General features: G+C 48.1%; 1 protein-coding gene across 1 annotated transcript in view; it reads right to left on the bottom strand.

The window, feature by feature from the left end:
* CACNA2D4 (calcium voltage-gated channel auxiliary subunit alpha2delta 4) overlaps positions 1–19,447 on the bottom strand; it is a 132,408-nt gene extending 112,961 nt beyond the window's left edge. The window contains exons 1-6 of the mRNA XM_074584261.1: positions 19,341–19,447; positions 13,905–13,986; positions 6,767–6,883; positions 5,211–5,270; positions 3,461–3,623; positions 1,003–1,134 (exon numbers count right to left, since the gene is read on the bottom strand). Of these exons, the coding sequence (XP_074440362.1) occupies positions 1,003–1,134; positions 3,461–3,623; positions 5,211–5,270; positions 6,767–6,883; positions 13,905–13,986; positions 19,341–19,447 (661 nt within the window). The remainder of the gene's footprint in view (positions 1–1,002; positions 1,135–3,460; positions 3,624–5,210; positions 5,271–6,766; positions 6,884–13,904; positions 13,987–19,340) is intronic.
* Between the last annotated feature and the right edge of the window lie 7,676 nt (positions 19,448–27,123).

Genomic DNA, 27,123 nt, shown 5'->3' on the forward strand with positions numbered 1-27,123 from the left:
AGGCAGGCATCTGCTCCCCACTCCCCAGGCACCCGCACTTCTGCTGTTCACTGCTGAGACCCGGCTACCCCGCGGGGGCACGCGAGTCTGGCCAGCAATAGCAACGGCCATTCGGCAGAAATACAAGCAGAGCTGCATGGTCTTCAGCAGTTCTCAGTAAACTGTTTGTTAAATTTCTGTTAAAAAATGTACCTAGACATAGTCTGTCCAAATCTGGGGAGAAATTGCACTTACTTTAAACTTTCTGCCACTTTGATGTAGTTCTCAACAACATCTTTTTCTCCCCAAGGGTGGTTGAGTGCATAAAAAAGCAGCAGCAGTGACAGGGACATGTCCCAGATTCCCTGCTAAAGGCTCTGTTCACAGTCATCTCCACTCTCCCCCTTCCACAACACGTGACAGGTCACGGAACAAGGGCATGCACCATCTGACAGAGGGGCCACCAGGCCAAGCTACAGCTGGGGAGGATCTCGTGGGTTCCTCCAAGCACGGGGCCTCCCTCTTGCTCTGTGACCTTACGTGCCGCTTGCAGCTGGCAAGTGGATAACAAGTCAGGCAGACCAGCTGCATCTGCCATGTGTGGCCTTGGAGATGGAGAGAGGCTAAATTCCACAGGCAGCACAAGGCAGGGTGCCCTCCTGCAGCCTCTGCACCCCACCTGTGAGATTTTCAGGTCCTGCCGTGGTGCTTTGTGAGCTTTTTGGAGTGCAGTCTGCCTAAAGCACACCCCTGCCAGCAGCCTTCTCTGGGGTCGCAAGGACAACATGCCTGGGGGGCTGGTCCACGGGGGGAAAAAGGGGTTTATGCGTGCCACGGACACTATTCCTTCATCCTACATAGCAGCCACCCACGCACTGAGTATTTTCTGTTCACTGCACCCTGCCTTTCATGGGGACACACTGCCCACAAACTTCCCGGACTGGGCTTTTCCACAGCATGGGCCCCATATTACAAGACTTTTGGTTTGCACTGAATGAGCAAAGCCGATCTCCGCTCTTTTACCTGGGTAGAGCCTAAAGAATCCAGTGGAGCTGCCAAAGTACTGCCAGGTCAGTGTGGGATCCCTTTCAAAGTTGTCCACAAAAATAGGATTCAAGGCTTCTGACATGTAAACGCCGTTCAGGATGTCAGGGTCTGTGGGGAAAAGAATAGAAATTGTGGAAAAAAAGTGTGCAAAAGAGGGGAGGACGCCCACCACCCCTGCTGGAGGAGGGCGGTGGGAACAAAGGCAACCCCAGGAGGAACACGGCCTTGTCCAAAAGCGTTTTTCCTCATGGTCTGCAAAAGCCACATCCCTTTATCTCAATCTCTCCTGTCACAATGACACCTATCCCCTTGGCAGCCGCTTTCCAACAGGCATTGTGAAAGGATTGGATGCAGCATCCAAGTAAATCCTGGAGGGCAGGTTACCACTGGCCACTGCAGGTGATCTCAGTTTGGTCATATGCTATTATCCCTACCTCTCTTTCCAGCCTTGTCTGACCTTGGGCATTACGCCTAGTTGGAAGAGGGCTCTGAGAGACCCAGGAAAACCAGCACCATGCTGAACACAACTGCAACACCGTACAGACAGGACGCAGCTGCTGCCTAAGAGGGGACATGTGGCTGTCGTAAGGTCTGATGCACCACTAAGCGGAACAGCCTTTCTACAAAGAGTGTTTATATTTATGCTAGATGTAATTACCTAAGACAGAGGGGCTCTAGGATTTACGTGCTGTTTCTCTCTCTCTGCCCCACAACAATTCTTTCTTTTCTTCTTTGCCTGCTCTTTCTTTCACAAAGCCTGAGCTGTCCTCCCTTGCCCCTGAGGCCATCAGAATCGATAGGAAGTTGCAGACTTGCAAGAACTCGCAAGAGGCGGTGTATATTTGGTGTCTGTGTTGACTCATTGCGTCAGGAGACCAAACACAGCAGTGGCAATAGAAGCAGGGGATTATAAAAAAACTGGTCATTTTAAGATTAACTGTATTAATGTTGAACGGGATGGGGCTTTAACCCACCACTTCCTGTTTAGTCACTTTACTAAAGATGGTTTCAGTCACAATAGGGGAAAAACTGAACCGTGCCTCCCCAGTGATGAACCCAAAGTAAATCATGCAGGAAGGGAGCCAGAAGAGCTGTGGAGAGCCAGGCTTGCTGCTGTTTGCAAGAAAGGGAGTGAGTACTGCCAGGCGCTGCTCCCAGGAGGAGCCCGGGGCACAGAAAGAGCCATCCTCCTCCTCCTCCATCTCCTGCTCATCCTCCAGCCAGGGCAGCTGGATGGTTTGTGTGAAGGCAGAAATCAGCTAGCTGAGCAGTGTCTCTCTGTTCTCTCTGACAGAGGCCATTTGGCCACCTCTTTCTGTATGCAGCTGTAGGCAGCAGCCTACTTTGTGTATCTCTGCTGTAGATACCCACAGCCAGCTCTGCTGGTGGCTCTATTGTGCGCAAGATTTTAGTGTCTGGGGCTGTCATACCAGATGGAATTAATTCAAAGTCATGGGAGAAATAAAACTCCCTCTATTGTCCCTCTAAATAATGTAGCAGTTGTGAGCACAGTCACCACCGCCTGCCCCATCTGGTCCTCAAGATTGTAAATGAGTTCCATCTATGAGACAAGTAACAGCACTTTTTTTTCCTTGCCAAAACATATGCAAGGGGAAGAGCTGATGGGGATGTAGGAAAGGAGCCAGTTGAGGCAGCTTTGAATGTTGGCCAAAAAGTGCAGTAAACTTAAGACAATCGCGACTGGTGTCTCAGCCTGCAGATTTGGCAGTGTGCCGACCAGCCTGGAGATGGACCGGTTTCTGGTGTGTAGCTGGAGTGGTGTGCATGTGCAGGGGAAGAGGACACAGTTCAGGCACAGATGAGGCCATGTGAGTCTTGGTGAGTCTCGGTGTCCCCCTGGACTCCTGCAGGTGCCAAAGGCTTGCTAAAAAGGGAGAATAGTCCAGAGCAGTCACATCCTTGTAGTAGTTGTGAATTACCCCCCGACTCCTACAGATATGGTCACTGGGAATTAAGAGTGTCCCCATGAGGTGTTAGTGTCTCATAACACAAAGACATCTGGGGTCTAAATTCTCAGATAAAATCAATTAAATCCTTGACACCTAAAGACCTTTACAGATCTAACCCTTTGTACAGAGTAACAATTGCCAATAAATTCACATCACAGCTTGTTTCACAGCATGTTTGGTTGGGTAGATGAAGCCTAGGAGACTATACTGCCTGCCTAAGATGGAGGATTGTCCATCATTAGAGGTCTTCTAAGAGCAGAAGAGCACTGTAAGTTCTAAAAGCACCGTACTCACAGTGACAGACTACAGCACAGACATGACCGTGTCTTGGGACAGTACCTTTCCAGCCCTGGTTTCTCTCAGTTGTTTTTTTCTGTTCCCATTCTTTTTTCCAGTATTATTACTAGTATTTTCCACAGCTACCTCGTAGGAATGAGAGAACAGAGGCCAGTAAAGGCCATTACCTTTGTTGTAGACGTTGGTGGGGAGCTGGATATCACTGTATGTTGTGTTCACCAGTAGGTTATTAAAATGCTCATTTGGCTCCAAAATGAATTCATCTCCAAGCTCCACATAATTGTCATTTTCATCCTTATCATTAATGAGGAGAGAGTTGTAGTAATCAAACTGTTGATGAAGACAATGGAAAAGAGAAAGGCAACAAGAGAGAATAAGACAGACTATTACACCTACTGCCTTAAAAAAAACACAGAAAACTACTAAACCTCTTTAAAACCTAAAAAAGAGGCATCTGGAGAATTTGTGCTTCAAATAGGATCAAGATGAACAGAAAACAAGAGTCATTACCAACTAAAAAGCGTCAAGATGCCAAAATGATGGTTTCTGCCCAGTTTCTTAGGTGCCCACATGACTGATAGCATGGTCATAACTGGCAGCAGAAGAGCCATCTGAGAGCAAAGGGACACAGTGACAGGTTCCTGTGGTCCCTTAGAGATATTTAAGTGACTAGCCAGAGAAGTGGAATGTATCACTGTGTCTGGCTCCCAGGTTTGCTACGGGGCATGTTGATGCTGACCTTACTTGCCCTGTCTCTCCAGCTGTCATTTACTGGGGTTAACTCCTGATGTACGTCCAGCTGGGATTATCCCTTCACTCTGTCACTCCAAGCAGAAGGTGCTTGTCAAGAGCAAAGGATAGAGCAGAAGGTGCTCAAAGACAACCCAGTTTTCCCCCTGTGAAGGCCACTACAGTCACTTTAGTATCCTCAGGACACTCTTCACCCTTGGATAACAGATGTTTTTAAGATAATTTAGTTGACTTTATCTGAGGGCAGAAGTTATTTGTTATTTAAGCATTTATGTTCAAGCACTAACGGTACTCAGGGGGTGCGAACTGCATGTGCAAACACATGGTCATGTCCCTCAACTCACCCATGATCCTCACTGTGAACGCAGCTGACCCAACTAGCATGACTGTAATGTGATTCTTAAATAAAGAGGTAGGAGAGGTGAACTTGGTAGACAACTTGATTTCAAGAAAGATTTTCATTCACACTCTTTCCCAGCATGGAGAAGTGTACTTGCAGGGGTAGCCTGTACTTCTCCTAAGCGCTCTGCTTGTACAGTCCAGGACAGTGGACTGGCTTCATCAGAGTTTTCACTCCAGTTCCCCTCACCAGCAATAATCCCATAGCTTGGCTATGGTTTTTGACAGAAAGCCAATTACCCAAATTGCTTGGGCAGCACCAGGCTTCCACCTAACAGGGAAACCTGACAAGTGGGTGTCTGCAGGATAGAGAAAAGATGATAGAAGCTGTTGAGAGAGATGGTGAGAGACTCAGCTCATTGGGATTAATGGTTTGCTGTGGGTATTTGTAACAGAAATCTCCTCATTGCTCATACACACTCAATTTTTAGCTCATTTTCCAGTCAAGTAATGCACAAAGTGTCAGCTAATTTGCACTAATGCGTCATGTAATGACAACTTTGCTGTATAGTAAATGTAATGCCAATAACATCACGCAACCCAATGTCTTCCCAAATCCTTCCCCTCCCAGAGCCAAAGGGACTGACCTCCTAGGTCTTACTAGCTTTGGGATCTGCCAAGGGAGCTGCTTACTCACACCGGTTTCTAGACAAGCTGAGTGTCCTGAAGGCAAGGAAACTCCTAACCTGCCTAGAAGCCTGAGGTGACTGGGTGCTGCTAGGCCTGCCTTTTGGCTAGTCTCTCTGTCACTGGCAGAGATAAACTTACCTCCAGCGATGAGTTGTACTCATGGTTCAGATCTGCATCTTCGGCTGCTTCCACCAACCTCTAATGCAAGCACACAGAAAGAAAGATGAAGGGGTGCTGTGGAAAGCCCTCCAGAAGCTCTTCCAGCTGTATCAGCCATTCGCACAGTTAGTGAAAAAATACACGACTGCCTCCTTCACCACAACAGTCACAGGGCTATAAACTTTCCCCTTTCCCTTCTTTTCTGCTGACCTGTCATGCTGTGCTGCAACTTTACAGCTTGGAAGGTATATTCACAGCTATTTATTGCCGCGTATATTCACACCTACTTACTCCAGAGTCCCTGCTGTACCCCTGAGCATTCTTAGATATCACAGGACATATACAAACAGAAACATGTCCATTTAGAGAAGCAACAGCCAGAGATTTGATTTCATTTTCCGTGAACCCTTCCAAAAAGCCATGGGAAAGGCATTTCAGACCCAGCCTGATGCCAGTATCTCATCAAAGGGAAAGGCTTTGTGGGAGTCTCAGTCTGGTATTGTTACCGAGACAAAGACCATGACTTGATTTCGTAAAGGGCTCAGCGATGCTGTGGCCATTTATAAGCTCTTACCATTTATGGAAGGCAATATAATCAACTGGTATTCTTGAATATGATGCTTCAGGGCACTAATTCTCAATTGGTACAGACTGGGAAGGAATCCAGCTAAACATGTACATGTTTTCAGAGTTGCACAATCAGCGACAGTCTCAGCAAAACTGCTTTTTGCTCCTTCACAAAGGATAAGGCAATCCAAACATTGGAAAAGTCTGGCTATGAATTCAATGTTATGGGCCAAAGCTCTGGGTCTAAATATGCCCACATTTCACTTTGAGATTGAAATGATGTGTTTCTGGATGACTTTTCCACATTAGATGCCTTAAACAGTCAAGGCTTTGTGACTACAGAAATATGCTTTTCATAGTGGGTAAACATAAGGGAATATGATAGATCCTTAGATGCAAGAAGTCAGAGGGGCCATAATGATTACCTGCTCTGATCTCCAACACAGCAACAGCTTAAGACCTCTTGCCACCTCCTCCATGCTTCCCCATGTACACAGCTGGAAATCCAAGCACCTTCCTTGCAGCCTGCGTTCAGGGGCTGCAGGAATTTCCCCTGAGCCACACACACAGCTGAAACAAGCTACTAGTCTTCAATAGCCAGAGTGCATTATACAAGGATGAACTTATTTTTTACTTGTGAGAGGTTTTTTTTCCTCTTCAAACAGCTCTTTTCTACTAAAAGAGTCTTCGTCCCCTCACATTTATTCCTAGACTTTGTTTTTATCTTATTTCCTACTTCGAGTTGAGGGAGAAGCCAGCATTCCCTTGTCTGAACGCCCACATCCTCCCACCAGTGTCTACTTAAAGCTCAGATTGAGCAGCCAGCTGCACCAGCAGGCATTTACTTGGGTAAGGAAGTCCTCATGCAACCTCTGCGCCCACACACTGCTGGTACAAGCAGGAGGCCTGCATCTACAGCTCTGGGGCTGACAGGAGAGGACTTCCTTCCCAAAACACCCTGGTCATACCTCAACGGCTTCGACCTTCCTACGGAGCATGCTTTCCATCTGCTCTGAGAACTTCTTCACCAGCTCCAAGCCGTCCACCTCTTTGATCTTCAGAGTTGGCTCCACATCTTTGTACTTCTACCCAAGGGAAAGCAGAAAATCCTGCTGAGCAGGAGGCTCATAAGGAGAGGCGCGAATCTATTATTGTTAGCTGGGTATTGTCTTTGGTGAAGAAAGATGTGTTGAAAGAACTGGTCTGATTTACCACCTTCTCCCATCTTTGCCTTTCGTTGCTTTTCACCCCGTAATTTAGGTGTGTGCAGATCACTGGCCATAACACAAAGCATTTTGACTTAAGTAAAAGCAACCAACCCCATTGTCAGCTTGCGGCTGTTGAAAACAACAACGTACCTGAAGCTATTGGTGCCTACAAATAAGAAAGAGAAATGAAGGCCAACTTTTGAAAACCTAAAATACACATTGTGCTTACATCCACAATAGCATTGCCCAGGGAGGTTGTGGATGCCCCATCCCTGGAAGTGTTCAAGGCCAGGCTGGATGGGGCTGTGAGCAGCCTGGTCTAGTGGGAGGTGTCCCTGCCCATGGCAGGGGGCTTGGAACTAGGTGATCTTTAAGGTCCCTTCCAACCTAAGCCATTCTACGATTCCATGCATTGCATACCTGAAATTTACTTAAGGCAGCGGGAGGCACAAGGCTATGGAGCTGTACACTGTCATTACATCGCCTACTATGTCATATGTGCTCTGGGGCACTAGTGGGAGAGATGTCATGCCAGTGCATGTCCTGTCCTCCCACAGTGCCATCATATCTGTAGGGTAACTTGTCAGGTCTCCAGCAAGAAGAGTCTGCTCAGTGCTTAGGGTAGGAGACCGCCAAGGAAAGGTCAGCGAGACAGTTACGATGCTCCTTATTCAGCACGTATGAGCATGCTTTGGGCCAAGAGCAGCAGAGGGGCGATTCCCAGAAACTAGGAATTACGAGCATGGCTACTTAGTACTGCCTCCACTGGGAGAGGTGCGGTAATGAGGAGCATCTGGATCTGACAGCTTTAGAGATAACTGGTTTCTTCTGAACAGGTTTCGTATAACCTGGACATTAAAAACCTGAGAGTACTCCCAAACTAGGTAACTGTAATCTGCCTCCCTAAATCTGCACTTTCAAGACTGGATACAATGCCTTTTATTTCTGCTTTTAAAAAATCCCAAAGCTAGCAGAGATAAGCAGAAAGGAAGAGGAAAAAACCTTGCAAAAGGACACAATATGATTAGCCTCTTTCAGAAAAGACAAAGCCTTATCTCCCCAGCAATGTGGAAGTGCAAAGGCAACTGACTGAATTTTCCTGGTCCCTCATCATCATTTCTGTCTGCAGTATATACACATCCCCTCCATCTTCATGTAGTATTAGTGCCACAGCAGCAATCTCAGCTGGGGCCGGGCTTCTTGTGCTGGTACAAAATAAGGTGGTGAAAAGGGTAAGGGGATGGCAGGGGCTTTAGTGGCACTTTTGAACTAGAAGAAAGCAGGAGGGAAGGACTTTGCATGTCTTTAGGGTGAGCGAGTGGATCTCCTTTTGTTCAAGAAGCTCATTGACCACCCAGGGAAGGCATCTCAACAAGCAGCAGAGTAAGAAACGCCTCAAGGATGGGGCGGGCTGAGGAGGTCAGACAGAAATAGCAGCAGCATCCAGCCTGCAGCAGGCATGGCGGGGAGGCTGATCGCTCTGTCTGGCGTGATTAACAGCAAGGGTTTTACTGGATTAAAAACGCCAGGCCTCGCATCCCCTCTGCTGCAGCTGGGTAGCGGGGATGGGCGGGGGAAGAGGAGGAAGAGGTCAGGTTGAACACGAAGGTTGGCGTAACCATGCTGCCGAAAGAGGCATGTGTAACAGCCACCCCCCCGCCCTGACCGAGGTCCCTGGCGGCTGACATCCCAGACGGTGCCTGTCCCATTTAGCTCCATGTCATGGTTTCGTTGGGAGGGAAGTGATCTCTGTCACGCTAGGCTTTAATCAGGCCCTCCTCAGCAGGGAGGGTGGGTGGGGGGGAGCAGGGGTAGGAGGGTAATCTCTCCTGGGAAAGCTAGCGAAGGGGGGGACCACACCAGCACGGGCAAGCACGCACTTTACAAAGTGACCTGCCGCCAGTCACCTCGGGTCATATCTTGAATTAAAAAGAACAGGGCTCTCTACCTCTGAGTTATTTTGTTTGTGCTTTTGACACATCGACAAGTAGATGCTGCTAGGGTAAAAGTAATCACGAGCCATCTGCTAATACTGTATACGTGTCCCAGCCCTGGGAACCAGCCAGAGCCAGGAAGACAAAAAAAAAAAAAACAAAACAAAAAAACCCAAAAAAACCAAAAAAAAACCCCCAAAAAAACAAAACAAAAGAGCCCCCTAAAAAACTTTCTGCAAAGTTTCACTTGCCTGCAAGGAATATACCAGGTTTGAGCTCAGATCCCCTTTGAGCTTTTTTCCTACAAGCCATCCAGCAAACCATTTTGTATCTGTTTTCCTGCCACTAAAGTCTCCTAATATTAATGAATATTCACTGCGAGAGTTCCCAAAGGTGGGCAACAGAGCAGTAGCTGTGATTTCATTAGTGTTACCAGACACCATGGCTGAAAGCACGCAGCAAATGTAAACACAGGTGATTGTAGCCAACCAAGATTAACCTGTAAAACCTGAATTTAGGGTCCAGTTTATCAGATCATTATAATTTACAGAATAGAAATCAGCTACAGGCTTGGGAGAACTGGCTGAAAGGATCTGGTGTTGAAAAGGGGCCAAAAAGTTAACTCTGATCTAAGAGAAAACTGTTTTCATATTCATCTAGTACTTAGTATTCCCTTAAAACAGCAGAAGCAACTAATTATGATTCTCTTTCCACAGCGATGGGGGTGGTGATTCAAACGTGGAAGTTTCAGGATTCAGTATCCTAAGTTTTTTCTGTGAACAGAGATACGACACCAAATATAATTTCTTGTTCCCACCTCCATGAAATTTAGCCCATTGAAGTACACAGTGTTACATTACTCACTCCTAGTGAAACTATATTAAGAGTGTGAAAGACATTCCTTTCATCTTCACCCAGGAATATGTCTTGACTGAACTTCTTTAATTTGTCTGTTCTTTGCCACGTAGTTATTTGTAGTGCTTTCTAGTAATTACATAGCTGGAGCCAAGCCCTGCTGTCCTTTCTCAGCCCTTTCCCCCAGGGAAGGCAATCGGCACCTCAGCTACAGAAGGAAGCAGGAGGTAAGTCTCAGAAACACTTAAACTGCATCATTAACATAGTAGAAGAAAAATCAGGTTTTGGGTCTGAAGTTGATAGTGTTTCTGTCACTCGGAAGCAAGCTCTGAGAAGCCCAGAACCGCCATGATATCCTCCTGGCTCAGCTGCCATCGGTGGCCCCAGCCCTTTGGTCACTGCCTGGCCAACTGCAGCAGCAGCACTAAGGCAAACAGACTTAAGAAGCCACAGGTTCAAACTTTCTGTTCCTTAGCTCTGGGAGATGCTACTGCCCTCCTCCTGCTCAGCCTTTCACATGGCCTCTTTGCTCCGGCTGTATTGCCCCCAGCTGTCCTAGAACCCAGCCAGCATTTTAATGCAGAACCATCACCTCTGAGCCAGGATGATATGCCGGACAAGCGTGCAAGCTTATCTTAACTTCTGCTGCACGTTGGTCAAAAGAATACGATGAATGCTTCAGCCATCAAGCTAAAAACGCTCTTCAGCTTTTGCTGCCTCTGTGAGGTTTAATTTGATGATATCTTGACTGCTTGGGACGGAGAACAACCTAGGGGCTTTCTCAGAGCTCTCTGATCCAGGGTGAGAACCTGCCCTTGTGGATTCAAGAGATGTCTACTGGCTCACCAGGTCCCTGGGAGCAATAAAGCCGTTAAGAAATTGAGTGTTTGGGTTTGCAACATGATATTAGGGTACTTCTGGGGGAAAAACAAAAAAACCCCAAAGAAATCCAAACAAACTCAAAGCTGCAAAAGGAAATTTATGCTAAATATTAAAAAGAAGGTTTACATGCGAAACATTCAGTAACTGAAAAATTATGATTCCCAAAGCAACAATAAGCAAGTTACTTCAAGCCTATTAGGCACAAGAGAGACATGAAGTCAAATTTGAAAGGTGCTGTTATCCCTCAGTTTGTATTTCCTCAAAGGCAAAACGCCCACCAACTTAAACAAGCGCCAAGGAAAAAAATCCTCTGGACCTCTACACTGTGCTCCCCACCCTTCTGCTGGTCTGCGTATACTCATGCACACAGAGAAATATTTCATATTTCAAAGAGGCAATGGCCCCAAAAAAGAAAGGTGCCTGGGGAGCACACACGTTTGGATTTCCAGACTCGGTACCTTTAGCTCCCCAGGCCTGACTTGCCCACAGTCTGTGCCAGTGCGGTGATCTACATAAAGCCATTTGGGGTCTGCCAAGGAGCATCTCATGGGGCATGAAAATGTTGCCTATTAGTCAAAGATTTGTCTGTGCCCTCCTGAAGCTGTCCTTCTGCAGTGCTGTAGGTGTCAGCAATTCAGAGGGAGACGTCCAGGATGGTTCCTTCTTTGAGACACTGGTTTGTGAGAAGGTGTCCCACCAGTGCTTACTAAAGAAATGGAGACTGAGAGAAGGACTGAACTGGGTGCTGGCTGGTTCTCTCCTCTTTCCCTAGTCCCAGGCAAATAAGGGGACATCCCTGGCTCAAGGAGTAGGCCTTGAGGAGTAAAATGTAAACCTGAGCTGTTTAAACAGCTGGAAGTGTTCAAGGCCAGGCTGGATGGGGCTTTGAGCAGCCTGATCTCGTGGGAGGTGTCCCTGCCCATGGCAGGGGGCTTGGAACTAGATGATCTTTAAGGTCCCTTCCAACCAAAACAATTCTATAAAACTGTTAGTAAAGTTTGGGCAGGGCACAAGAAGCATTTAGGAGGTGACTCTGCTGGAGAGCATTAACAGATCAAGGTTAGATCAAGCTCATTTGTACCCCCTGCTGGAAGTGGAGACAGTGACTTACTGAAGGGCATTTTCCCCTCCGAGTCACTGGTGACACTGTGTCCCGCTCAGGGGTGTCCAGAGACTGTGCAAAGCATGGTCGGTCTGTGCTGCGTCCGGGCCCCAACATGTGCAAGAGCAAACCAGACGCCTTCCCCTCTCCAAGAGGAAAGCCGTGTGGATGTGGGCTGGGGCAGGCAAGTGCAATTATTTTGTAAGCCACTCAGAGCACCAGGGAAACGTAGCTCTGCCTTGACATGAATGTTAGATTGGATTTGGTTACATTCAGGCTTCTTTTTCATCAGAAATTAGTTTTCTTTGCTTCTAGTGAATTACACCATTAATCTGATAGAGCTGTGAACTTTTGTGCAAGATTTAGTTGCTATGACTGACATTTTTAGTAGTACTATAGTAACATCTACAGGTCTCCTACCCCAAAGAGGTCATGGTCCCAAGAGTCAAAACAGTTTGGACAGAGGGAGATGAAATGTCCTGGTGCAACATCTCCAGAGGGCCAACACAGCACAGCTATCTTGACATGCACCTCAGTGCCGCATCTGGCATCCTTGGCCTCCACTGTTAAGTTTTGCAGCACTGGTATTTTCAAGTTAAGCCCTGTTCTGCTTAGTCCCGCTGATTTTTGGATCTTAAGGAACACGAACCTCCTTAATCTGTTAGTAGAAGTAGCCACAGAAGCAGTGCAAGCAGGTGTGCTAAAACACACCTATACAGCATCAGATACCTGACTATCAAATAATCCTAATCTGCATCTCCTGCCCACTGAAGGTGCCCAGAGGTGCCTCAGCACGTCACTTTGCCTCTGGCAATTATTGCTTGGGGACTCCATGGAAGAATAGGCAATGCGGAAGCATCATCAAAACTGCTAAAAGCCAAACTTTTCCCTGTATTGGTATCACACCACAGCTGCCTCATGGTTAGGGCAGGAAGCACCTATATCAGTGCTGACAATTTTTTATTGCTAGGTGGCACATTCCTCCTAAGAAGAGCTGATGGTTGGCATAGACCTTTGTGATGGATGCTGAAGGCCTTCCTTGGCCAAGCCTAGCAAAGGCGATGCTGCAGGAGCCTCTCCCTTTCTCCAGGCAGAAAGCAGCACTGTGGGGACAGGGAAACAGGGGGCTCAGCAGCAGGGCAAGGCAAATAATGTCCAGGTCCCTTTTTTTTTTTTACACTGGATTGTGGGTGTTATTACTAATAAGAGGACAGAAATCAGACACCTAGAAAGCCTAAGGGGCAACGCATGGCTTGTGTTGAAGAGAAGAATCAGAGAAGGAGTAAAGAACCAGATGGCCACATGAGGTGGAGAGGGGACAGCATCCCTTCAGATGCACTCAGCTGCCACCAGGTCCCTGAGCAGCACTTGGGAGGTTCTGATCCATACAGCGCTGCTGCCTCAGTGAGGAGTTCACAGAGCCTGAAAGAGGAGCAGGCTTTCACTTCTGACTTCACCAGTCGAGGTAACAGGGCAACTTCTTTACAGCTGAAAATGGGTAAATTTACTTAAAGCCCGTGCAGGTACACCCTTTAATGCTGGTGGGGAGTTTAGCACAGCGACGCCTGTTGTTTGGTGACCCAGGCAGGCAGAGTTCTGCACCTCCAGAAGATCATGGTTTCTAGGGCACCTGCCTCAGAGACCTTGTCCAAAACAGACTTTTAAAGGCACGATGCAAAGAATTGGTGAGTGTCTGGAGGAAGACAGATGAGGAAGCAGGAATAAACAAGAGTGCCAGCTGGAGAGCTGCAGGAGGGGACAACGGGGTATGCTGAGCAGGAGGAGAGGGACTGATATGCACTAAGGAAAGGAGGAGTGAAGAATCAGCGTGGAAGGGCATGAACAATCAGGAGTACTGTTAAAAAGTATTTTTAAGAAATGGGGCAATTTAAGTGGCAGTTGGCCATGTCTCATGAAAGCAGGAAAGGCATTAAATGGATCCCCCTCTCCAGTTCATGGAGAATGGCCACAGGGCATCACTCTACTTATGGATATGAGCCTGCCTGGTTTTGAAAGTTCTCTGGAGACCTGTGTGGTTTGCTCTCCTCTACCCCAGGGGGAAACCTTGAAGGGCCACATGGGGAGACGATGCAAAGCCAAGGGAACCCTCACAGATTTTGCCTACCTTCTGCAACAGGAGAGAGCCTGAATACTTAGTCACAATGGAGTACAGCTCCCCACCAAAGGCATCTGCCCAAGACTTCACCCTAAAAAGAGGAAAAAAGGAAAATCAGTGTTAATAATTCAAAGTCAGCAGAACGATTTGTTTCTTCAGACAGGGAAAACTCCATCTTCCTGAGTATGAACCCCCCCCATATTTCTCTAGGCCCCTATAGTGACTATGGCAATGCTTTCTCCCTGAGTTGCTAGCCAGACAAGCTGTAGGGCAGGAGGCAAGCACTGCTCTTGGACGTTCTGCCCAGGAGAAACACTGAGTTCTGCTGTTCTCAGTCACTACATTTTGACTCAGAGTGGAATTTGTCTCACCTAACTTTAGAGGTATGAAAGTTGTACATTTGGTCTTAGATATCATCTGGTTTCCTCTATTGTTAATGAAGTGCAACGAATAGCTCCACAGGCACTTATTTGTCTTCACTGATTGCAGACGGAGCCTGGAGTGAAGGGCTAGACACCTGATGTCAAGTCTGCTGAAGAGAAATAAGTGTCAGACCTGAAAGAAATTGTCAAGATTCACCCCTTGGATTCAGTTCCTAGAGCTGCGTGAGGCAGAGACTAACAAGCCAGATGAATTTGCTGCTCTCAGTGGAGATACTACGGCTTGATAATGCCAGAGTAGATTATGCACCTCATCATTGTAGAGCACTACTCACATTTGTGCCATCCTGTAAATAACTGATGATAGCAATACCACATGGAGACCATAAGGATGTTGAAGAGCAGCCTGAACACCAAGCCATCCAAATCAAAATAGATGGCTCTCGTAATTGACAGAGCACTTCATCAGAAATCTGTTACATGATTCGCATTAGGCAGTTCCACCTACACACAGTTCCTTCGACAAAGATTCACTTAGGAGAGATTTATTTAATGGAATAAATGGCCTCCTCCACTTACCAGAATACACTACTTGTTTACGGGGTGCAGAGTCTTACCTATGGCTTCCAGTAGATTTCTTCCAGCCCTAAGCGGCCTTTAACCTCAGGGCCTGTTTTCCCAGTACATTGCACCACTTTCATGGCAGAATAACGTGCCAGCATAGAGATGAGCTCTGGAGTAAAGCCAGCACAGCAATGGTGGAAAAACCACAACAGCTAACTTTAGCCTAGGAAAGCCTGTTTAGGCTCCCCTCTTGCAAATAGAGACAGATAGGCAGCTATAGCGGGTGATTTGGAGTAGACATAAGGCTTCTACTCTGAACTGCACCTCTCTGCTGCCTATAAAAGGAGTATAATGAGAGTGGGTGCCCTTTTAAATCACTCCTTAATTGGGAAGGAGGCATTCATTTCTAACCACTGAGTGTGATCCAGCTGAACTCAATAAGAAGAAGGCTGCTGCTTTTCCCCAACCCCCCTCCCCCCCTTTTTTTTTGTCATTATGCTCTGTATCTTATTTTGACACCAAAAGCTTTTATCTTTTCATTTCATTCTCAGAGAAAAAAGAATACGGGTACTGGCTAGGAGGCCAAGATTTATTGCCCCATGTCAGAGTTATGCTAGCAAGCCTAGAATCAAAGAGGAAAGCAGAAACAGGGAGCCCATGGGATGCTTTCCTGTTTGTTGCAGTGACTAACGCATTCCCAGAGGTATGAGGATCTCTGAATCAACACTTAACTCGATGCCCATCTGCTGGTTTTATAACTTTTATGTACGAGACGTTTTGTGCTGATATTAATTAATATTCTCCAGTCTCCTGACCTTTTACCGTCGAAAGAGAGAACCTGAACATGAAGTTTGGGGTAGTAATTTTTGCAGGGAGGTTTATTTTTACCCTCTTTTCCCCGCAAAAAAAACCCAAAGTGCATGTGATCCTGGTCTTTCTGGTTTGTGTCGTGTCTGTGGCCGTGCGTGTGCCCCTGTTCCTCCCAGCCCTCGTCATTTTTCAACCCAGCAGGGTGGAAGAGTCTGTGATATTCATTTCTGACTAGTGGGTGAGGTTGGGCAGCTTCAGCAGAAAGGTGTTATTTTTGAGGTAAAAGCTTGAGTTGCCATACGAGCTTAGCAATGACCAGTCGGTAGAGAAGCCAGCCACGGACAGAGTTTCATAGAAAACGCAGCCCTGCTGCTCGGGGATCTGCTCGTTTGTGGAGTCCTTAAGTCCACCATGACTTGGCATTCTCCGCTTTCGTAACAACAGGAAAAGGGAAGGAGGGTTTTTAGCCTTTGAAGATGCGTCAAAAGAAGCCTAAATATATGAACCTTGAAACTTCCAGTAGCAGCAGAACTCGAGGATAAAAGGGTCAGGATTTGTGTAATTTCACCATTTCTGTGTGGGCGCCCTAGGTGTTGGATGCTCAGCCAGGGAGGGCTTTCCCAGCCCACCCCAGGCAGCAGCCCCACAGACACTTCTGAGCCACCGCTCCGGCTCGGGGGCTGATGTTTCTGCTGTTCTCGAAGCAGTTCTGTGAGATGTCAGGCTGCAAAACCCACTCGCCTGGGGAGAGGCAAAGGGGGCGAGGAGGAGGAAAGAGGCGCAAAGGCAGGGGGGAGCAGGGAGAGGGGCAGGGACTGGCAGCTTTGGAGGGCTGGCTGGAAAGTGAGGGGGCACAGAGGAATGAGAGGGCACAAAGGTCCCGAAGCCCTGTGTGACAGCGCTGAAAGGTGGCTAATTAAAAATATATGGTGGCATTTTATGGAAGTTGAAAAGGAAGAAAGTGCAGAGGCAGAAACACGCTGGCATTTACATATTTAAAAGACAATTATTTGCCAGGGAAGGGAGTGACCTTAGAGTGCTGGGAAGTTAAGAGCAGCCTACCGAATTTAAATAGGTTTCTTTGTTTTATTTCATAAACAGGTGAGAGAAAAGGTCAGTCTAAAATTCATCAGGTTGCAGAGAAATTTCACCTCAGGCTGCTGGCTCTGTGAACTCAGGAGCAGATGTATAGAGGCAGTAGGGGCAGCCTAAAGAGGCCAGACCAGGTTGATCTTCACCTCTCCCACCAGCATTTCCTCATGTTTCTGGTACCCCAAGAAGTAAAGGCTGAGCAGCCAGCCCCAAATCCTCACCATCCTCACAACTGCAAGCACTTCTGCCTATGCCATGGCCAGTTTACGAGCAGCACAGTGTCCGGGAGGAAAGAGGAGGTGGTTTCTGTGCTGAACCTGCGCCCCAGAAACGTTGCTAGTAATTGACTGCGCAGATTTTCTTTTTGCACCGCTGGGGTTAAAGCTGAGTGCACTTGGCAAAGATGGGAACGAGCTGGCGATGAACCGAGCACAGTGCCGCAAAGCCAGGCGTGACTTGGGGAGCAGCACAGGCTGACTTAGCCTTGTGTCACTCAGCTGTGATTGAATACAGCTGGTGTTTAAAAGCCTCTGGTTTTGTGTCCCCAAAACGTCCCTGTGTAATCTATGGAGCAGGTCCATTTGCTGCTGATTTACTCCCTTTGGTCCTCTGGCCAATGTGTTCTTCTACTGAAATTTCATTCCAAAAGGGCAACTTTTGTGTTTTAGTTAAGTTCATGAGTGGATTTGAAGCACCAGGGATTAATTCAGCTGTTAGTTTGGTTTCGGTACCGGGGGAGAAAAGCTCTTTTTCTATTGTCTGTTTTTTATTCTCGTACATGAATAAGTTCCAAATTGTGCAAAGTGATGTAACTCTTTTCACAGTAGCAAAAGGCTACCACATTATAACCAAACACATCAGAAAAGGACTGGGTCAGAGATTGTCCTGCCTGTAATCCCTGGACCTGTATTCAGTGCCGAAAACAGCAGAAAGGGTGGGCTGGCTTCTTAATGCCACAGATTTCAAGGCCAAAAGGTGTTTCCATGCAGTATTTGCCCTGGGCACGGAAAGTCAATTTTTATTTCAGGTGGTTTGAAACTATCAGACATTGGATTTTATTCTGTATAACCTCTGCGACCCTTTTGTGAAACCCAAATCGTCAAACTTTGCTGAGGAAGGGTTTGACAGTGCAGCCAAGAAAAAAGTTGGTGGCAAAGTTTCCTGAGATGTGCCCCCGGTTAAAGTCAGTGCAACGCTTGGCAGTCACCTGGGCTGTATTGGCGAACACATCCACGAGGGTCTTACAGGGAATTTTTGAATATAAAAACATTTTCTTAATCTCAGGAAAGGGCTTGAGCTCACTTTGGTCAGTGTAGCTGACATATCTCCCCCTGAAACTCGATGGCAGTGTTGTCTCCTCTCCGGTCCAACCTTCTCTCCTGCGCAGACGGACCTATCCCAGCTCCAGAGAACCTGCCCCACCACAACTTTTACCAACTGCGGTGCTGACATTTTTAATCCCTGAAGGATTTAACTTGCCTAAATCAGCTTAACAAGGTGAGGTTTTTATAAACTGGGTTTGCTGAGAGCTGTTAGCCTCCTGCGGGCTGCCGAGGCGGGGAGTTTTCCGGCAGCGACCGTGCCGGAGGAGCTGCTCAAGCGCACCGACACACACGCCGGCGTGGGTGCCCTGCAAACCTGCATCCAAAAAGGTGCATAGAGGTTCCCCTGCGTGTGAAACTGCAGCGTGTGCACAAACCACGGTGGTTTACGCTTCGTGTTGCAGCTCAGCTTTGCCTTCCTACGCCCCAGAGCCCTGGGAGGGGCTGTTAGGCTCTTTGTGGTAGGGTAGAGCAGGAACAAACAAGAAAAGGTGCCGTGTGGCCTCTTTCCTCTATTTACCCTCCCCCCACTGACATCCCCTGGCATTCGCACACGTGAATAAATGTGTGTGTGTGTGTGTGTGTGTGTGTTACACGGGCTGCGTATGTGCGCATGGAGGCTCTTCTCAGTCTTCAGCGTAGCCAGACCAGTGCGCTGGATCAGCGCTGGCGATACGTAATGGTAAAAAAGGGCTGCAAATCCTCGCGCTGCCCACTCTGGATCTCCTGTGTGTCGAAGAGATACCTCTTGGGGCCAGATCCTGACCAGCACTTCCCCCAAGGTGTCCTCGGCAGGTTGCAAACCAGCAGCGTCTGCTGGAACCACTCTGCTAAACTGGGGCCGCTGACATCTGCCTCCATGGCTGAGTCGCCACAAGTGGCACCAGCGGCGGGGTTTTACCAATGTGCCTTTAAACTGGTTTCACCTGCTGCTGCCCATTGCATTAAGCAGAGCATTAATAGATGTCAAAGTGCTTAACAAAAGCAGATGAGTATCATTGCCCTGCTTGACGAATGGGGAAAATGAGGCATTGTTATCCACGCTAGACCTGGGAATGGAATTTGCGGCTCCCACATCTGTGGCCACTCCCTGGAGCTATCGCCACAATCGAAAGGGAATGCCACCCCCGCCCCTGCAGCGACATGCTGTGCCGGAGGACCCTGCACCCTCAGTGGCTGCCACCACCAGGGAGGCACTCCCACCTGCCCGTCCATGCCCACAGCATCACCCACTCCACGCCCAAACCACCCCACGCCAGAGAGAGGGAAACACTTACGTCTCCAGCGGGATCTTCGTCTGGGCCCTGGTGGAGGGCAGGAGGCAGAAGAGCCAGAGCATCATCCACGGGACGGCCCAGAGCCCCATCCTCCATGTGCCAACCATCAGCAAGGGGACCAGACGGCGGGATGCGGGGGCTCCCCGCTTTTCCTGATGTCCTGGGGTGGGTCCCACGCGGCCCCTGCCATGCTGCCGGGCCGGCTGCCCTGAGGCTGCGGGGCCGAGCCCCGGGGTGACCCCGGCTGCCTCCGCCCCGGGGATGTCGCTCCTGCTGCCAGGCGCCGTCAGGGGGTCTCCAGCACAGGGTGGGTGGCCAAGAACCCGCTGGGGACCCACGTGGGAATGGCACCCACGGGTGTGGTGGGTCTCCGCGCCCTGAGGAGCGGCTGCGCCGAGAGGCAGCTCCACACCAGGAGCCGCAGCGGCTACGTAATCCCCCGCCAGCCCCTTAATCCCCTCGCCGAGCAGCAGCAGCCGCAGATTTAGGGAAGTGCAGTGGGATAAAATCACCCGGGATTACTCTGATTCCTGAAGACGGGTCTCGGCTTCTCCAGCCAGAGGTCAGGCCGTGCCTGCTTTAAAGGGGTCGCATCCATACCCCCAAATAAAACCCCAGTCCTGACCTTTGATCTCTGTCAGGCAGGGCCTTCCTGTCGGATGCTGGCAGGTTGCGCTGGCAGGTTGCCTCAGCACCGTCTCCTCCCCACCGGTGACCTGGGTTGGGACCAGGAGCGTGGGGCACGTGGTGGTGCTCCTGCAGGCGACATCAGGTTTGTGCCATGCCGCCGCTTGGTGCCGAGGTTTGCACAGGTCTGATGAGGCCGGGAAGAGCCGGCGCCTTGGCAGCACCCAGCGCAGGTCCTGCCGAGGCACTTGTCCCCCGACCCATGTCTGGGGACCTCAGACAGGCAAGAGGAGAGGAGGGAAAATGGGCAGCGGGATGCAAAAACGGCATGAAAAAAAGGACTCTGCCGGTTTTAACTGATGGCCTCCTAATGTGAGCGATTATTTATTAATAGTCAAATGTCTCCGTTCGGGCAACATTCAGTTGAGGTTGTCATCCCCTCATCAGTGTCTGGAGACGAATGAATCAAAGGACCCCAATGGCTGAACTTGATGAATAGCAGCAAGTAGCGAACTGCACGCTTGGATGAGGGGCGTGCTATATAAGCTCATTATTGTCACAAGAAGTATGAATTTTAAATAACTACAGATACGGCAGCAGAAAGATTATAAATGACTAGAGCGACCTGTTGAACAGCTTGACTCTATGGCTGTGAACTAACTCATTTATTGGAGTATCTTCCAATCATCTTTTTGCACCTTTACAAATGGCTTATTGAATATAAAATGCAAAGCCATGCTAGATCGTTAGGTTTCTCGTAAGGATGTGGAGGGGGGAAATGGCTGTCAAAGCACTGAAGTAAAACTAAGGCACGTGTTATAGATGTGCTACTGAGTGCTGCATTGGTGCTGCACATTAAATGGGATAATAGAAGTGGCAGAGGAAATAGAGAGAAGGGAATAAAACCCTGAAACGTGGAATAGAGGTTAAATTGTACGATGAAGAGGCTGAAAGCCCGGGGTGAGCAATTAAGTAGTTACAGGAATAACTCACATCAGGATAGGATGGATTAATCATTTATTACAGTCTTTACTCCAGACTGAGTATCTTTTTGAAAGTTATGATCTTCTTCAAGCAGAGGTTGTGGGCCTGAAGGGCAGAAATTTCCAGCTGATGCTATTAAGTCGGTGCAAAGGGTTACACGAGAAGGTTGAAGTGGTTCTTTCTGACCTTAAAATCTACAAAAATCAATTTCTACACAGACACTCTAGAGACCGTGCCCTCAGGGTACCGCAGGGCTGTACAACACGTGCTGTAGTCAGTATACGAAGGCAACAGGCAGAGCAGATCTACATCTTAGTAATGTGTTTCTCAAATGGACAAAATGTGTTATGGGGGTTTTTGACCCAAAAAGGGGTACATACAGACCTGGACAGCCCCAGGGGGAATCTGGAGGTGGGGACAGTACAGAGAAATGTCTTCCTCCCAGAAATGCCCGTTGCAGAGAAGGAGTGCAGCGTGCTGCCCATGGGAACAGAAGGAGCTGGTTGCCCTTCCCCTGACTCTGGCCCCATGCTGCTGGGACTGAGGACCACGGGGCTGGGCTTCTTCTGCCTCCTCCTTCCTCTGCAGCATGAAAAAAGGAGAAGATTGCTCTTAGAGGAGCCAGGAAGACTGACCATCAAGGTCTCATTTCTCCATCTTTACCAGGATTAAAAATGAGGGGTAGCGTCCAGGGTGGTAGACTTCCCTGCCTGGATACTTCAGGGAAGAGATGATAAAAATTCTTGTTCTGAAAAAAATACGAAATCATATCTGAAGGCAGGAGAATCATCATCTTGGATAACATTTTTTCTCCACTTTGCAAGGAGCCATATCAAATAGTTACTGTGAGTGGGTTTTGCAGGATCTTTTCACTAACCTTTCCAGCCACTGTGTTCTATTTGCAGCTGGGACCCATCTTAGTCCAGATGGGTTCTGGTGAGAGCCCTTGTCTGGGAAAACACTGAAACGCTGATAGAAAAGGCAACGAGACACAGCAACATGCTGAACCGGGAGATCCAAATCCCTTTATTTGGATTTATCTCTTTTACTGGCTATATCTCACTTAACCCCTTAATGATGTGAAGTTGCAAGGATTTGAAGACGAATTGAAAATAGCACGGAAAACCAAAACCCCCCCAGGTGACTAGAGGGCCCTTAATGGGATTAGTGTGCATCCAGTTACTTCTGCAGAGCTGAGCCACCACAGTGTGCGAGCACAGCTGGAGCACGGGGAGGAGATAAACAGCGGCAGGGTCTGACAGGGGAAAAAGAAAACGAATCCTATGAGGAAGAATGAAAGCAAATGTGTAAGAAGGAGCGAAAATTCAAAGCTGCAGGAGATGTGGGGTGAGCGAGTACAGCAAATGAGAGCTAAATTTGCAAAACCACGGGGCAATAAAAAAATGCCAGTGCGATTTTGTGCTGTATTCACAGGCAGGAGGAAGATTTAACAGCTCTATTCATTTCTGCTTTGACTAGAACCTGAGTTCAGTTTGGATTATCTTGTTATGAGAAGATACTGGCAAATGTCAAGACCAGCCAAAGAACAAATATGATCAAAACACTGGTGTAAGCAGTGTATGAGGAGAGTTTATTAAAGACAGTAGAAATCCTTACTTGTTTAATGTGTTCATGTGGTGACCCTGACTTGGAAATGTAACGTGTGGTCTTCCAGCGGGATAAACATAAGGAGAATGGGGCAAAATGAAGAAAGGGTGAACTCTACACTGAACGTCAGAAAAACATGATTAGAAAGATGTGCTGGGCATGGCACAACCTCTTGAGACAACCTCTCTCCATGCAGTCCTGGTCAATAAGGCACATTTGGTAGCAGCCACATGTCTCTTTGTTAGAAAGTCAGCTGGAACAGGGGACAATGGCAACAACCTTGAACACAAAGGAGCATGCAGCTTTGTGGAGATAAAGAGCAGATGGGACAGTGTCGCAGCCTCTTCAGGCATCAAGCTCATTGTGATATTACTGCTGCTGCCAGAAGGTTTATCGAGCAGAAACTGGTCATCAGAGACACTTCCCTATGGCACCCATGGTACTGATCTCCCAGTTGACCCATGCAGCGAGGCAGGGATGCTCCCTCCTATTTTCTGGGTACTCAGGAGTGTCTCAGGGCCTACATGGAGCGAGCATCAGGGTCCTTTTTGCACTGTGGATGTTGGGACTGGGGAAGAGACCAGCTGGAAGACCAGCACTGACTTGTTTTTCATTCTGGAGACACTGGGATCTTGCTGCATGCCTGCCACCACTGCATACCTCAAAGCAAGTCTTTGCTCCATCGTGATCCTGAACTTAAAACATCTGGGACATAATCAGTTAATAGGAATAATTTGCTTTAATTTTGAATAACTTAAAACAAGGCATGATGGGAATAAACTGTGATCTTGTTCACAGCAGATGCGTTTATCTGAGATCATAATCTTGTGCCTCTCATTATCTCTTGGCAGGGCTCCTTAGATAAGCATCAGGGTAGAAAAGCTCCTTTCTATCCCAGTCAAACATTCAGCTTGTGGAGCTGCTCTCTCAATGCTGTTTGAGCTTGTGTCCTGTTCAGGAGATATGAGGGCAATGTCTCTGTCCTCTCTGAGTAGGTTTAACCATTCCTTGGGGTGGTTTGGAAAGCCGTCGTGCAGTGTTTTGCCAATACTAGAGAATCCGATCGCCTTGTCTAAGCAGCTGCCGAGGGTGGGGGGCCTTGCCAGAAGCAGTGATGGAAAAGCACTTTTAGTCGTGGTTTTACTGGCTGGTCACGCAAATCTCTTCTGATCAGGTTTCAGTGCTGCAGAGAATTAGCACTCACAAGCTGAGTCTGCAGAGGCGTGGATTTAATAGGTGAGCAGGGACGGGGAAGAGGGCTGCAGGCTGGCTTCGGCATGAGTGCTGATGCTGGTGTGGTGTCCCCACAGCTGAGCGCTGCCCTCCCTCCCCGTTTGGTCACATCAGGGCCTGCGCAACCCCAGATGAGCTCCAGGAAGCCGCAACACAACAGGGAGATGCTGTTTGGTCTGGGACTGGGTGGGCTGTGTGACCGGCAATATGCCTGGGACCTGGGAAGTTTGGGATGGTGAGATCCGAAGGAAGTGCAGCGCTGGGTGGTGCTGGGTGAGCACGGCTTCTCTGAGGGCCCCTTCCTCACTGCAGCCACCGTGGGAAAATGACACCTCCCTCACTCCCCGGTGTGTTTTAGATTAAATTAACTGCTTTTGACACCATCTGGGTGCATTTCAAACAAGTCTGAAGCTGTGCGCGGAAGGCTTTTTCTGCCATCGGAGACCAGGCTGATGAGTGCCGGTGGTCACAAGGAGACCCTGACAGGGCTCAATAGAGGAGGCACACAAAAGCCTGTTTACCATGGGAATGCGGCTAATACCCGGATAGCTGATACCTCACTGGGATCTCTGTAGAGCAGGACAGATTTGCCCCTAGCGTAACACCGGGAGGACATACAGGGGAGTATACAGGTACACAAACTGATACACAGGTAGGTTTTATACCACTGACTTTCTTCATTTCGGGTTGCCTCAGAGGCAGTGAATAATGGATGAATATCGGGCCTGCAGAGCATCATCAGACGTCAGCTGGATGACTCGGACCAAACGTGTCCTTCTAGACCTCACATTCTACCGGGCTGCTCTGTAAATATCTGCCTGCAGACCCAGTCATCTGCAGGCCACACGCTTTCCCTGTTTATAGAAGCGACCACAGAGGTGTCATATTAATTAATGCCTTCGGCTGGTTACTTTGCCTTTTTTCCTTTTAATTTTTTTTTTCCACAGCTCCACTCTAAATTTAGACTTGTTTAAATACTCCAAGATAAAAGGAGTATTTTTTTTTTATTTTTTTTCTTTGCTAGCAGGATTTTAAACCCTCACCAGGCACAGTGTTCTGAGCAGCAGGAAATTTAGGGCACGGAGGGAGACACCAAGGGAGAGCAGGAGGCACAGGAAACAAAGAGCACTGAAGCATCCTCCCACCATCTCTGCAGACAAGGCAAGAAAAACAAAGAAAGAGTAAAGAAAAAGGAAAAGGAAAAGAAAGTGAAAGCAGATGCTCAGTTTGGGGAGCACTGTGAGCAGAATGCAGCTTTCCTGGGTGCTGTCACAGAAGCACCCACAGTGAAAGTCAACTTTATCCTTATCTCTTCACTACCAAAGGGTTAAACTTAATCTTTTCCATTTCAAGTCCACATGACCTGAAGGAACTTGATTAGGAGGAAGGGAAACCCCATTTCAAAAGAGATTAAAGCCTTTTGTGATAAAGTGGCTACACTAGAACAGCTTTTTCGAGGGAGGAGGCTTTGCTTCATGGGGAGCCCCAGGAATCGTCGTGCATCAAGTGACTAAATAAATGATGCCACTTATTCTGCTAATCTCCACGGTCGCAAAGACACTTGAGTCGGTGCGTGTCTAGCAACATCATTTATTCTGCCAAATCCCTCAAATTAAATGCATGGTGCAATGACCCTATTCAGAGGACACGCTACAAATACCTCCTTCTCTCTGCTCAGTGTGTTAATAAGGATTCAGGATTTGGCAAGGTTATCAGGACAGAGGTATTTGGGCCAAATTAGGGTTGCTCCAGCTTGGCTGGCCTAGAAAGAAGGAGGGTCCCTCCTCCCATGTGTTTTCCTGGAAGGGTCGGCAGACGTGGAGGGCACAGAGACGAGATACATGCCTTCGTGGTCTGACGTTACTGTCTCACATATTTGCTGAAACCCTGATGAGGATTTATTAGGTAACAGCTGTGGGGGGCTTTGGAAATACAGGGTGCTTTCTAATTCTCTGTGCTCTTGCAAAGCGAGACAACACAGCCTTCGGGGCCGAGGACCGTCGTCTTGCTTGGCAAGTGATCAACAGGGGCAAAGCAGCAACCCACTCCCTTTCCCTCCCCTCCCCTGATGTATGTGGATCACGTTGTCAGTGGTCCAGGGGTCGGACCAAGCCCACGGGGCAGTTTTATGGGTTCCCCGGCGATGGGGGTGGGTGAGGGAGCCGGCGGAGCTGGGCTGCAGCACTCTGCAGACCTCTCTGTAGTGATCTGGGCATTAAACATCTGCCTGTCAGGAAGAATGGCATCAATACAGATGAGCCGACTGTCCCCAGCGTAGCATCCGTGGGCCATGGGCTCTGCGGCTGTGGGTTTGCACAATATATACAGCAGTCGTGCCTGATCCCTGGGGAAGCTGCTGTATGCTACCGTAGCATAAATAAAGGGCAATGTCTAGGCAGAAAGGCTTTTTTAATATTTTTTTTTTAAATCTTTCAAAGGTTTCCTGTTAACTTTATCTGTTTTCCTGATGATTCTGAGTATCCAGGTAAGAGCTATTGTAGAAATGCATATCAGCGTTGCTGGAATATTCAGAACTCAATTAAAAATCTTAAAAGTTTGATTATTTTTTCCTTCCTTTTGATTTCACAGAAGGGAGCAGCTTTGCCAAAATTCTAGGTCACAAATTGTAACATTTCATGCTTTTCTCCTTTGAAAAACAGGACTATTTTTTTCCCCACAAAAATCAGAGGCGATCAGTTTTAGTGTGATTAAAGATAAAAGCTGGGCTTTGGATACATTTTACCACACATTGATGTAGGTGTAGATAAAACGAGTCCATTCTTTCATGAATATTAATGAAAACATGTTTTGTGATTTTAGGCAACTGTCAATTGTTATTAAAAATACTCTGACAGTTTTGAAGAAGAGAAAGGGGTGGGGGAAGGGGTCCGCAAGGCTTTCTGCATCCGATTAACACCATTTTGCAGCAGCTTGTGTTTTGCTCCGCAATTACTCTGCAGCGAGTGGCAAAGGTGTTTTCCCAACCTACGGCTGCTCAAGGGGCTGACAGGGAACCGTCTTCAGCCCATCTGAGGATGGCAGCCCCGGCACTGTCTCCTTTCAACCTCTGGTTACAATTCCAGTCACTTCCCGTCACCCTAAATTGCCTCCGAGTGCGTAATTAGCTCAGTCACCTGCCAACTTCCATAACACACGCTCACTCTTCTTCCCTCCAACATCTGACAGCATTTCGCTCAGCGAGCAGCTTTCAAAGAGATTTCCCCTCCGCCCCAGGGGTTTTCGTGCTGTGAGCCTGCCCCGAAAGGATGAAGATACAAATCATGTTGTGCCCAGAAGGATCATTAAACGCTGCCTTTGATTTCCTCCAAGG

Source organism: Larus michahellis, chromosome 1 (assembly GCF_964199755.1).
Source record: "Larus michahellis chromosome 1, bLarMic1.1, whole genome shotgun sequence".
NCBI classification, from domain to species: Eukaryota; Metazoa; Chordata; class Aves; order Charadriiformes; family Laridae; genus Larus; species Larus michahellis.